The sequence below is a fragment of the Augochlora pura genome, chromosome 6 (genome assembly GCF_028453695.1).
Source record: "Augochlora pura isolate Apur16 chromosome 6, APUR_v2.2.1, whole genome shotgun sequence".
In the NCBI taxonomy this organism is placed as follows: domain Eukaryota; kingdom Metazoa; phylum Arthropoda; class Insecta; order Hymenoptera; family Halictidae; genus Augochlora; species Augochlora pura.
Window position 1 is genome coordinate 17,158,958 of NC_135777.1, and position 12,671 is coordinate 17,171,628.

A 12,671-nucleotide genomic window follows, 5' to 3' on the forward strand; every position below is an offset into this window, starting at 1 on the left:
AAAACTTACCATGGTAAAACCTACCATGGTAAAATCTACCATAGTAAAACCTACCATGCTAAAACCTACCATGGTAAATCTACCATAGTAAAACCTAATGCCGGTCAAAATGAGAAATTCGCGCAAACAGTTTTTATTTTGCACGATGATCCGCAGTCTGGTCACGTATGTCTCATTATCTATTTAGGTGAGCACCGATTATTATGGAAATTATTCCGTCAGGTTTTAAACAATTAAACGCAATCTATAAATTCTGTAAGAATTAAATACAAGATTAAATATATATTTGGCAGAAAATGTCAATTAAATTCACAACAACGCCCAACATTTCGCGGGAAATAAAATATCTCTACTGAAAATATTTATAATCCAATCCTCATGGATATTTTATAATCTTTTGGAATAAACGAAGTTATCCCTAATTTTTCTTATTCCATTATCTTACCACGATCGTGCTAGTCCAGATCGAGCTTAACTAATTAAAAACTGTGTCGAACTTTCGCAGGTGAGCTGTAATCAAACTCGTCGAGAAATTTCTTTCAACCGAACAACTTCATCTTGAACGATTTTTAATATTTATAATTAATTTTAATAATTACTTTTATGCTTTTTACAGTTTTTGCTATACCCTCGTCGTAAATAAAGGTCACCGATATTTACTTCTTCAGCTTGCTGCAACGTTGTCTCTAATTATACACTGTTACGGCATCACCATTTTTTCTTCGTTAATGTTTTATACAGACAATACAATGTTTTAAGTACATAATTAATTAAATTATTCGTCTTACAAGGATCGAACGTTAACACGATTTGTGAAGACACCGATAGAATCGTTGTAACAATGGAAGATTTATGATAAATATTATTATTTTATTTCGCATTCATAAGTGAAATTATATAAACACTTGCAAAATATATTTATACGTTCGCGTTGACTCGCGTTTCCGGGTAATTTGTTCGTAACAACGTATACATTTCTGCGCGCGGTCGGATCCGTGCACGCGCGCATACAAGAGAACAATTAGAAATGGCGACAATAACGATAAACGTGTCGATGATGTTGAAACGCCGCAAACGCTGGCAAACAGCAATGAAATGATTCGTTCGCCGCTAATCGGGTGGATTAATTTCACGAGCAACCTATTTATACTTTCACCGGGGAAACTGTCCCGATTTTTACCGTTCAACCCTTTCGATACGAGTGCCGGATATGTCCGGCATCCACGCGATGACCGGTATGGACCAGTGCCGGATATATCCGGCATCTATAAATACCTTTTAATATCAAAGATACAAGCAACACTTTTTGTTAAAAAAATCATTGCGAATTTCCATGTGCGAATTTTCGGCGTGGCGCCTCGTACAGTGAGAGTATCACGTTCGTACCGAAAGGGTTAAATCCGTTAATCACTGTAATACTTCGCGCATTTGGTTCAAGAAAACATACAAAAAAAAAACAATTTGGCATGAGGGAACGAAGTTAATGAAAGTGATGAGAATAGTTGTCCATAAAATTAGGGGAATCAATATTTTTTTTTTTTCTCCACCGACGAACCAATGTCATTGAAAATGCTTGATAATCGACGCTACATTACTGAGATTATTTACGTGCATTAACATCTACTCTGACCACGGCTTTTAATTTTCGTAACGACTCCCATTACTTTCAGCGCTTCTTAACAAATAGTCGAACAATATATAACACTTTATATTTATAAACTTTCTTTCGTTAAACAGATTAATCGTTAAAGGCTACTTATTGCTGTAAACTTCTCCTTACCTAGTCACCTGTTTAGTCTCTTAAAACGCTAACTGTCGCGCAACGAATTATACAATATTGCTTTCTCGTTCCCTTAAATTTGTATTTGCAAAAAAAACGTTCTCACGCTTACGAAGACTTCGATGTTTGATATGTTTCAATGATAATCGACCAAGTGTCAGCCGACCGTCACAGAACCGACATGGGAAACGTTCGTTTACACGAAACATACACCATCGCGGAGAGGCGAAACGATCGAATCGATTGCCGGACACTGCGATACGATCGACTCTGGAATGCTCGTTGTAAATTCATGCGATAGAAATTTTCTATAAATTAATCCTCCATTTAATCACTATCGCGGAGGAATCGCGAGCAGTTTTTCGACTCGAGCGACACCGCAAAGCGTCGCAGAACGGCTGGAAATAACACGGACATAATTTGGTCCAATCTAAAGCAGCATCGGTAACTCGTATCTAAGGATTTAACCCTTTGCACTCGAAGTATATCTATTTTATATAATTTATCGAGCTTTATCCGTACGAAATCGAGTCACGTGACTCGCACAGCAGCTCTTAATAATATTTGAAACTTTGATGACTACGATAATTTAAAAATTATTTTTAAACGTGTCAATTTTCAGTGGTGCCTCGAGTGTGAAGGGTTAGCAAAGAACAGGTCCATTATTCCCGACTGTTTCCACAAAGTCGAACTCCGACCGCTCGCGATCCTCCCCCATAAGTAGCAACAGTAAAACATCCGTTCTCATTTCACCGCGTACACTAAATACAGTAGAGCTAAGAATTTCGTAAAAACCTACCATTTGTTTACGTAACAATTCGAATAATCCGACGATCAAATGATTAGACACGGCCGGTAGTCTACGAGCGTCACAATTAAAATACATAAGTAATTGAATCACCGAATCGGTAATTGATGACTAGACTGCGCCGTTTGTGCGGACGCGGCATCCCCGTTGGAGCCGCCGCATAAAAACCGCAGCCTATTCACGAGAATGTAGTGGGGCATGAGGCAGTTTGAGTATAACATAAATATACGTACACGATATATTATCATCCACGACGAATCGCGTCACTGCGTCAACCATGGCCTTCTATGTTTTTTAAATAATCATTCACCTCGGTCTGACCATCCTTCGAACGCGGCCCGACGATCCGTCGTTCGACGCTCGCGATCGAACGGAATATATTTTCATCTCGTTTCGAGCGTAACATTAAAAAACGAGATAACTGCGACATTACTTACAAGGGGGGTGTCTCGTAATTACAAGAGAACGTCGAACGGGTCTAGGGTAACGATACGCTTCTTGTCGTCGGAGCAATCTAAATGGAACTTGACGATTACTTGAATCCCATTCAAGCCTGCACGAGAAGGAAAATCCTTAAAGGGGACTGACTAGTGTGCTAATATTGTATACGCGTATAGAAAATGTATCAAATGTTTCTCTATCCGTAAATCTTGTACAAACAACAATGTATGTGCATATACACATGTACAATCTGCAGAATATGTACAAAACAATCTCTTCCACGGAATCCGAGTACCTCCACGATCAGCTTCTCCGCCCAAGGTACGACTGTCTCTCTCTCTCTCTCCCTCTCTCTCCTCTCTCTCTCTCTCTCTTTCTGTCGTCTCTAGAAATCCATGTCTCACTTTGTCAGGCCGCGAATGCACGGACCTAGGAACACTGGCGCACTGAATTCAGTCCGTATCAAAATCGTAACCCCACGATCCCCCCCCCCCTTTTTTTTCCACCGTCTGTCTCGTCCATTCGTGTGTCTCGTTGCTGGTTTCGATCGTTATTGGACCAAATGTCTCGTTGTCGTTTGTCGTTGACCACGCGGTCGGTTTCATGGCGTTTTGACTAGATTATCACCAGCCATCGTTCTCGTGATGAGTATCGGCGTCTTCGGCACGCTGTCGGGGTTCTCCTGGAGGGTGATCTTCACTCTCTGAGCGCCGGGGCTCAGAGGTGGACCGTTCGCCGGCACCGTAGCCGGGGCGCTGTTCACGGTGACGTCGACGGGACTCGTTCTCGCTGGCAGCGAGTCGTTCCTCGACGTCGGGTTGCCGTCGGTGCTGGACCTGTCCGAGCTCCGTCTCGGCGGCTTCACCGGGTCGACGCGTTCCGTGGTGCCGTTCCGCGACCTGACCGGCTCCTCGTGCTCGCCGGACGCTTTGGTGTCATCGTGATCGGCCGTGTCCTCCACCAGCGGCACGTTCTCGACGTTCCCGTTCGTGACCACCTTCGGGTGCGTCGAGTTCCCTTCCAACAAGGACTTCTGCATGTCCTTCATCTCGGTGCCGCGCTCCACGTCGCCGCGCTTCCTCTTCTTGCGGCAGAAGTCGCCCTTGTAGGCGGCGAACATGATCAGACTGGCCAGGATCGCCAGGAGCGCGGCCAACACCACGTAAGAGCCCATTCCTTTCTTCGACTGCTTCGCCGGGGACACCTCGGCCAGCCCGTCGCCCGTCGTCTCGTCCTCGACCATCGCCTGGCCCGTTCGCGTCGAGTTCTGCAGATTGCTGTCGAACACGTCGACGTTGATGGGGTCGGTGGTCGGGACGATCTTCTCGCTCGTTTCGGTGCTGACTTTGCTCGTGGTCGACGCCAGCTCGTCCTCGACGGTCTCCATGGTTTCCTCTTCCCCGGGGGCTTTGTTCTGCAGGTGGATGAACTGTTCTTCCTCCAGGTCCAGGTCCTTCTTCGTCTCCGGAGCCGCGGTCGTGCTCAGAAACACGTTGAAGAACGTGTCGAGCAGCTTGTCGCCAAGAGATTGGGACTCCTCCTCGCTGTGGGCCGGCTCGTCCGTATCCTCGGCCTTGTCCCAACCATCGAAGATCATCGCTGTTCCCGAACCCTCTCCGGAGCCCTCTTCGTCGGTCCCGGAGCCCCCATCTGGCTCGAACAGGGCGTCCTTGAACACCTTTTTCCTCTCTGTTACCGGAGCGGCCGGAGCGATCGGGGTCGTTTTCTTCTCACCGGAATCGAAGAAAATCTCCTCCTCTTTGGAGCTGAGTTTCTCGGGACAGTCGACGTCGCCGGGTAAGCAAGCTGTCTCCGGCGCTGGCGTCTCGATTTCCGGTGGCTCGGTAGGCTTCGGAGTCGCTTCGACAACGTCGACGAACTCCTCCTCCAGCTTGTCGTCGTTGGTGCCCGATCCTTCGTAGTCTTCCTCGTCCTCTTCGATAGGCTGGTCGTTCTGCATCTCGAGGTCCAGTTGCTCCATGCTGCAGGTGATCGCCGCGTCGGGTTTGAACAGCGGCGTACCCTTCATGTTCCTCGGGCCGGCGCAGAGGACCTTCTTCGAGATCTTCACGCCTTTCTTCATGATCAGGTCTCTGACGAGAAGCGTAGCGCAGTTGCATTGCAGCGGGTTGCTCTGCACGTCCAGGTGCTTAAGGAACTTCAGCTCCGTGATCACCGGCGGCAATTGCCGGAGCTTGTTCTTGCGGAGGTTCAGGCTGTGCAGGTGGATCAGGCCTTGAATGGCGCCGGAGTCCAAGCTCGCGATGTGATTCTCGGCTAGGTTCAAGCTTCGCAGGCTGGTCAGCTTTCGGAAACTTCCCGACTGGATTCGTTTCAGGTTCCCTCCGGATAGGTCCAAGTGTCGCAGGCTCGCCAGGTTGCCGAAAAGGCCCGGGTGAAGCTCCGCGTCCAACACTGGAGCCTTCAGGGTCTCGAGGTGATAGGTCTGGATGTACTTGGCGTCGGTGAGGTCCTGGCACCGCGCCACTGTGCCGTTCTCCAAGCTGCACAGGCCATTGGTCCTGCCTGTGCAGCTCAGGACGATGAGGAGCAACGACAGCACGGTCGGCGCTGTCTGCATCTTTCGATCTGATTTATCTGGAAAAGAAACGTGCCGCAGTTGTAGTGAATCGATGCCTGATGATTTCTTTCTATTGCTACGCGAACGAGCCGATAAGCGACTCGTATCATTTTTGTCAATTGTTCAATGCCTTTATTTATCGTATTAGATTTTCAACCCTCAAAATGGAAAAGAGTATATTAGGTACATAATTGGGTGATGGTTGGGATTGTGTCCTTGAAACTAAAAAATTAATCTCCTTTAATTAAAATGGAATGTTTGGATATTGTAATAAATAAATAACAAATTAGTGAAAAAAGAACAAGGATTAATTTACAATAAGTTAGTTAAATAAAAGATGAATCAGTAGATTAAATTAAATAAATTGTAAATAAATTTAAATATTAAAATTTAAAAACAGTCGTTTAAAAAATAAATATTTAAATATTGGAGTTAGATCATATCGTCTCAATTCGGAACTATGTTCAGCTTTATCTACCAAATCATAATTATCTCCATTTAACATTAAGACGTTTGTTTTGATTTTTAACTAGTTTTCTTCTAATATTTGTTAAAGTAACATATATTTAAAAAATAACTTATAAATGTATCTTTAAAATCCGAATAACCATGAATTAAGAATGCAGCGAATGTCTTACAAATTTTTATCTCCCGGCAATTCTTCACGCGCGAAAAAAGTTCGAATTAATTCTTGCTTAATTATCCATAGTTGCCACGGAGGTTGCACAATCTCGCATAATATTTTTCGGATAACAATCGACGTGTTAAAATAAACGCTCGATCTTATAATAGACTCTGTCACAGATTCAACTTTCATTTACGTCAGTGTCCCTGGTTAAAAGTTCGTGGCGTAACAACACGTCGATACTTATCCGGATAATTATCTAAACCGTCATTCCTGTTCCCCTGTTTCATATAAAGGCAAATATACTTCGCCACGAAAATAGCCATGAAATTCTGACAAACATAGAACGACGATGTTATAAATAGCCGGCTAATTGCATACTGTGCCAACATTGACACAAATAGCGTTCAGCCGCTGACTTTACAAATCACGGAATTGTCTTGCGACATTCAATACCGATTAGTTGAATTTTACGGTTAGTTATTCTGTACGGAGAAGACATATTTTTTTTATTTTTAAACAATCGTTCGGAACGGTTTGCATTACATCGTGACAACTCATTTATTTGTAGAAAAAAAAAAGAAAAAGAGAAAAAATAAAAAAAAAGAAAAGAACAATGCACATAATATTGCAGATTAAATATGAATTATGGAGTTTTGTAACTTCCTCAGAATGGTTTTTTAAACAAAATCTTGAATTTAACTAAAATTAAATTATGATGACATTTTAATTACAAGAAATAATTTTTTCATCGATCGACTGTGTTTTTTAAATTATAAGAAGGAAATAGAGCACTTCGTTTGAAAAAATTGTTGATCTCGATATTTCTTCCACTTCTCCACCCACAATAGAACTATTAATACTAGATGATGTGCTCTGTTCTTCCAAACAATTCTCGTAGGAACATTTTCTTTCATATCTCAATTCTTTCCGAGATATTTCACTGTTCTCGTTCGAACAAAACATTCTGTAGATTAAAAAATATATGTACAGACAGCATTCATTCGAGACGAGTAAGATCTCGTAAAATAACTCTTCCAAAGTGTTAAATATTTAATCAGAATTAATTATACCGGTGCATGATCTTAAAAGTTAAAAAGGAAGGTAAACGTAATAGAAAGTATAACGCTATTTTGAAATATTATTTATAAGTAATAATTTCGAAATAACTTTTGTATACGCAAATGTACACTGTTAAATGAATTTTAGTAAATAATTTTAGGTATGAATGCCCTTAATTCTAAAAATATTTAATAATTTCTAAGTAGTTACTCGATTAAAATGAAAGCACAAAAATTTAACCTCTTGCAGTCGAAGCAAATTGCAAATATAAAATAATATATCTGGCTTCTAATATTTCCATTTTATGTTATAAAATTCATTCTATGCATATGAAATTGAGTCTTGTGACTCATACAACAACTTTCAACAATTGTTTCAATTTAAGCTCTGCCGATATCTGTAAAAATAATTTTGAAATGTGTTACAACAATTTCAATGGCGCCGCAGAGTCGCCACTCGAGTGCAAAGGGTTGGGTACGAACACGCGTACAATCTTCCAGATTGACGCAATAAATTTCCGGTTTTATATAAAAACGTCTCGTTTAAAACAAAAGAAGCCCCCCTTCCAAAGGCGAGGTCGCCTAAGCGTGAGTCACCGCGCGACCGCGTCGTTTATCTAAACGCGAGCAACACGGCAAATCCATCTGCTCCAAAATTAACGGTCCTCCTCCCCGGTGGAATCCGAGGTCGGGCAGGTTCGCGGCCGAGGAAAAATCTGACCGACGAAGAAGAAGCGACGGTCGCGGCGCGGAATAGGTCTTTTTCGTGTCTTTAAATGTCACTTTCGGCCGCCGTGAAACGCCGCTCGTCCGCCGGTAGTTCTATAGATAGACGTTTCGGCTCCGACATGCCCGCCGACCACTTTCGGCGGCTTGTTTGCATGATTTCGCATACTTTCCGCGGCGTTCGGTGACGTCACCGCGGCGATTTCCATATACACACGTCGCGCGGTCTTCCGATAAAAAGAGAGAGAAACGGACACACGCGCACACACGCCGTCCGCTTCCATACGCGCGCGCTTGCTTTCGCGAGAACGTATACGAGCATTGAACTCTCCTGATCGATCGTAATCACGCTCGCATGTAGTCGCGCGAGGCTGTGTGTGCGCGCACACACTTCTCTCTGTCCGCCGCTCGCGCGTGTGTCCTGAAAAATCTAAGAACGCCGGCGGAAAAGGTACCTCCCTATCGCGACGATGCGAACGGACAATAATTGAGATAATCGCCGTGACGCGTAACGAAGAAGGAAATACCTCTCTCGTTAATGCACGACACACGGCAACGCGCCGGTTTATGAAAACGCCGCGAGACGGAATTTAGCGGAATACGTACTCTGTTGTATGATTATGTAAACGTATCAGACGGTGAGTCACTCTTTTGATCAAATTAGTACTCGATTCCAGGGAACACTGTGCCATGTAATCTTTGTTACGTTACTTTACGTTACTGTTGTTCAAGAAAAGCCTGGACAGATTTCCGATGCAAATTGCGCGCTCGTCTTATCAGAAACAAGCATCAACAATGCCGGTCGATGCGCACGTGATAGATAAATTACGGTTCTACTGCCAGTAATTCGCTGGATTGTTGACCTTTATGTAATGCAAAAATTCTACGATTTTCTTCGACGATTGTATAAAACGCGAGGTAAATAAATATATAATTCTTCTTTGAATAGTCTTGTTGAACTGATAACAATACAATGAAATTATTATTATTATTCTTTATTAACGGGCTAGTAAGGCCCTTTTCAGTTACATATAGATTATGTACATAGTTTAAAATAACTTTATAAATAGTATGTAAAAAGAAAAAGATAAAAATGATATTATAATATAAAAGTTTAAATTATTGTATTTTTATCAAGATTTTAGATAAGTATTTTATTTATCTATTTTTACCATAAATTCATGAAATCTCCACTCTAATCACCTTTTATTAAGCATACCATTTCATAGCAAAAACGGTGAGTATGCGACATTAAAAATGCAATTAGGTTAAGAAACGTGAATAGTTACGCGACTTCGAGGTAACACCTTCGAGAATCCGCGATTTCAAACGTCTCTGTTCGCCAGGCAATTCCATCGTTTCGACATGGAAACGCGTGTATCCGCAAGACGTTCGTCGCAGACGTCTCCGACGGCTTCTGCGACTAATTTGCCGGCATACGCAACGGTTAATAAGGCTTATTAGGGTTTGTCAGAGCGCGTAGGTGGAGGCAGGTCACGGCCAATGAAGCGCGTGCAAGATTTTCAGTCGGATGCCGCGATTCCTCCCTCGCGGTAACGCGAGCAACGAGCACCTGTCTAACTGTCCGCGACCGGCTTCCACGAGTTCGATTTGCCACCATATTTGTAAAAGTCGATCGTTAACCCCTTGCACTACGACTCCTTTCACGCTGCGTTGATTACCACTTATTACTGTCCTTAATAAGACCAAATATTTTTCTTTTTCTATTGTCTTTATTTACTTCTAGACTAAACAAAAAAATTCAATATTATTTCGATCTGGAAGAAATTAATAATATTCATATTTAGTAGATCTTGCATGGAATCTTTATCACGAGTCTGACTCGTTATTATAGCGCAAGGGGTTAACCCTTTGCACTCGAAGCCATTTTAGCTGTAAATCTGAGACAATTTTTCTGGTGTACAGCATTTTCATTTTAATTGACAAAATGCATTTTATATACATACCAAATTAAATCTTGTGATTCGTACCAACAGTTCCACGTTTAACAATTTTTCTAAAATTGAGCTTTGTTGCTATAAAAATGATTTCAGAAGGTAACAGAATAATTTTAGTGGTGCCTCAGAGTCATCAATCGAGTGCAAAGGGTTAAAAGAGAAGCCTCCGATGGAGATACTTACGGCTCGTTCGATCAGACGTGACTTCAGCAGTGTCGCAATTTCGGGCGCATCTGCAACGCAATAAAAAGAGAAAGAACACGTGAGTTTTGCGTAACGTATGAAAGTCATAAATGGATTGAACGATCTTTTACGTTACAGTTGAAAGATAATGAAAGAACAATGGACTTGTGGATTCGTTATACATTTTATACTCGTGCTTTTAGGTTCGATCTACCGAGTGCTAAACGTGACTGACACGTGTTGCATTATAAGTATGACGAGACTGATTCTATACACACCTTTCGCCATTTTTGTTACAATCAAATGAAGTAAGAACATTATTTCTTATGCATAAATTTTAATAATTTCAACAATTTCATAGAGAGAAAGCGTGAAGCAGGTAATTTTATATCGCATATTAAGCGTAGCATTAATAGTAACAAAATAATATTAGACGTACATTAAAATAATATTTCTTAATGTTTCCAATAATATAATTCCAATTAAAAATAATATTTACAAATAATCATTGAGAATAAACATTAAATTTAGTACAACATATAAGATACACATTTCCCGCTTATCTCTAAGCTATTTACACGAAATTACGCTAATTTAAACAAGTATGAACGGCGTACTCTTTCTATCATCGGTAAAATTGTCATCGAGATTTGTCGACATTTCTGACAATCGCTACAAAATGATTCAAAACACACACATAGTCACATCTTTTCACGACTGTATTTCACAAAACCGATTCATATGGAACATATATTCTCGGTTTAAATAATCTTCGGATAAATCATACCCAAATCGCGCGCGGTTTCCGATACGGCCTTCGGAGACGACGAATGGTTTTCAAGTATTCTAGACAAGGGAAACAACGCGCGTATTGCGTATTTCATAACTAATGGCCGGCCCGGGGGCAACGAGACAGTGTAAAACCGTGTAAGTGAAAGTAGCTGTCCCAATACGAATCCGGGAGAAGTTATTACTGGATAATTACAATTACCGGACGCGGTACCTTTTCGGTGCCCCGCCGACCACGTGCCATCGCGTTTATCAATTTTACGGTAATGCGCGGCGAGGGTCGTTGTTTGCCCGTGTTCTTTTCGAGTTCAAAGAACACCGTCATTACCCTCGGACACAGTGCCATATATTGCACCGCGAGACACCCATTATACGTGGGAAAGAAACTCTCTTTTCTTTTTTTCTCCCTCCTCCCCGGTCTTAATAACTGCGTAACCTACTTCGGGCACAGATTATTCGGAATTACGGCGCGCACGACGCGGCAATAAACTCGAACTCGTAGATTAAACCTACGGTGGTTTCTCTGCCGCTGATCGCGAATGGAAGTGAACGTAAAGTTCGCGTTGCATCGTATTGGCTCTAATTGAAAGGGTGGTACGATCTAGTTTTTATCGAACACCTTTCCGACGTTGCCGGTAAACTGATATCTATTGTTATCGACGGATCACGGATTTACATTCGAAATTCTATTGTCGAGGGTTATGTTGTTTATCCATTCCTGTTTTTTTGTATTTTATATATTTATATATATATATATTATAAATGTATAGAAGATATATTAATATATACTGTAAATGTATACAAGATATATTAATACAATATATTAATTTTTACAACATACAAAAATTACAGTTAATTGAGTCTTTCAATTTTGTGACCATGTTTCGTGTTCAATCTACTAAATATTCAGTCCACGATTCCTAATCACGAAAATATAAATTTATACATAAAAATCTGCAGTATAGTCGTCATATATTCACTATAATTTCTGCATGAATATGTTGAAGAAAAGTAAAAGTTTTTACATAAGTAATTACAAGTATAAAACAAGCACTAGAAACCGTTTCTTTAGACTTTCTAAATATATGTCGATTTCGAAGCATTGTTAATTTGGAGGTAGCGAAAGTTGTTCGTATATCAATAAAATTCTAAATTTTCAGAACAGTGTAAAAAGAGAGACTTGCTGAAAAGAGAATCTTAAAAGCAAGAAGTAGCAGCGATTTCACCAAACAGGATCGGTTATGTAAGCATCACTCGCTCTTTCTTTTTCGTACGTTGTCCTGCATTGTCACAAGTACTCGACGCACGAGTTATACTATAAATGTTATAACGAAATTTTTCAGTTATCTTCACGTTTGCTGCTTTACAATATTTAACCTGGAAACGCGTTCTAAAGTTACGAAAACGCAGCCTGGAATTCCTAATCATAAAAAAGTAATTCTATTTATTTATCTATTCAATTAGATTAAGGATGTTGTAAACATTTAGAGGAGAAACAATAAAGTTAAAATTAATAATAACTAATAATACAGTTACTAAATTTCAATTTAATACAGTCATTAAATCTTAATTTAATTCAGTTATTAAATCTTAATTAAATACGGTTATTAAATCTTAATTTAATACAGTTATTAAATCTTAATTTAATATAGTTAATAAATCTTAATTTTATAACTGTTCATCATTGATCAGATAACTTCTATTTTATACACAAATCCG

At 40.8% G+C, this 12,671-nt stretch overlaps 1 protein-coding gene across 3 annotated transcripts in view; it reads right to left on the reverse strand.

Moving 5' to 3' along the window:
* Positions 1-267: 267 nt before the first annotated feature.
* Wdp (Leucine rich repeat protein windpipe) overlaps positions 268-12,671 on the reverse strand; it is a 39,023-nt gene continuing 26,619 nt past the window's right edge. For 2 of the 3 annotated variants that reach the window (XM_078182736.1, XM_078182737.1), the window contains exons 2-3: positions 10,164-10,213; positions 268-5,627 (exon numbers count right to left, since the gene is read on the reverse strand). In XM_078182736.1, coding sequence (XP_078038862.1) covers positions 3,631-5,610 — 1,980 coding nt within the window. In that variant the 5' untranslated portion in view covers positions 5,611-5,627; positions 10,164-10,213 and the 3' untranslated portion in view covers positions 268-3,630. The remainder of the gene's footprint in view (positions 5,628-10,163; positions 10,214-12,671) is intronic. The other variant, XM_078182738.1, reaches the window with a different exon arrangement.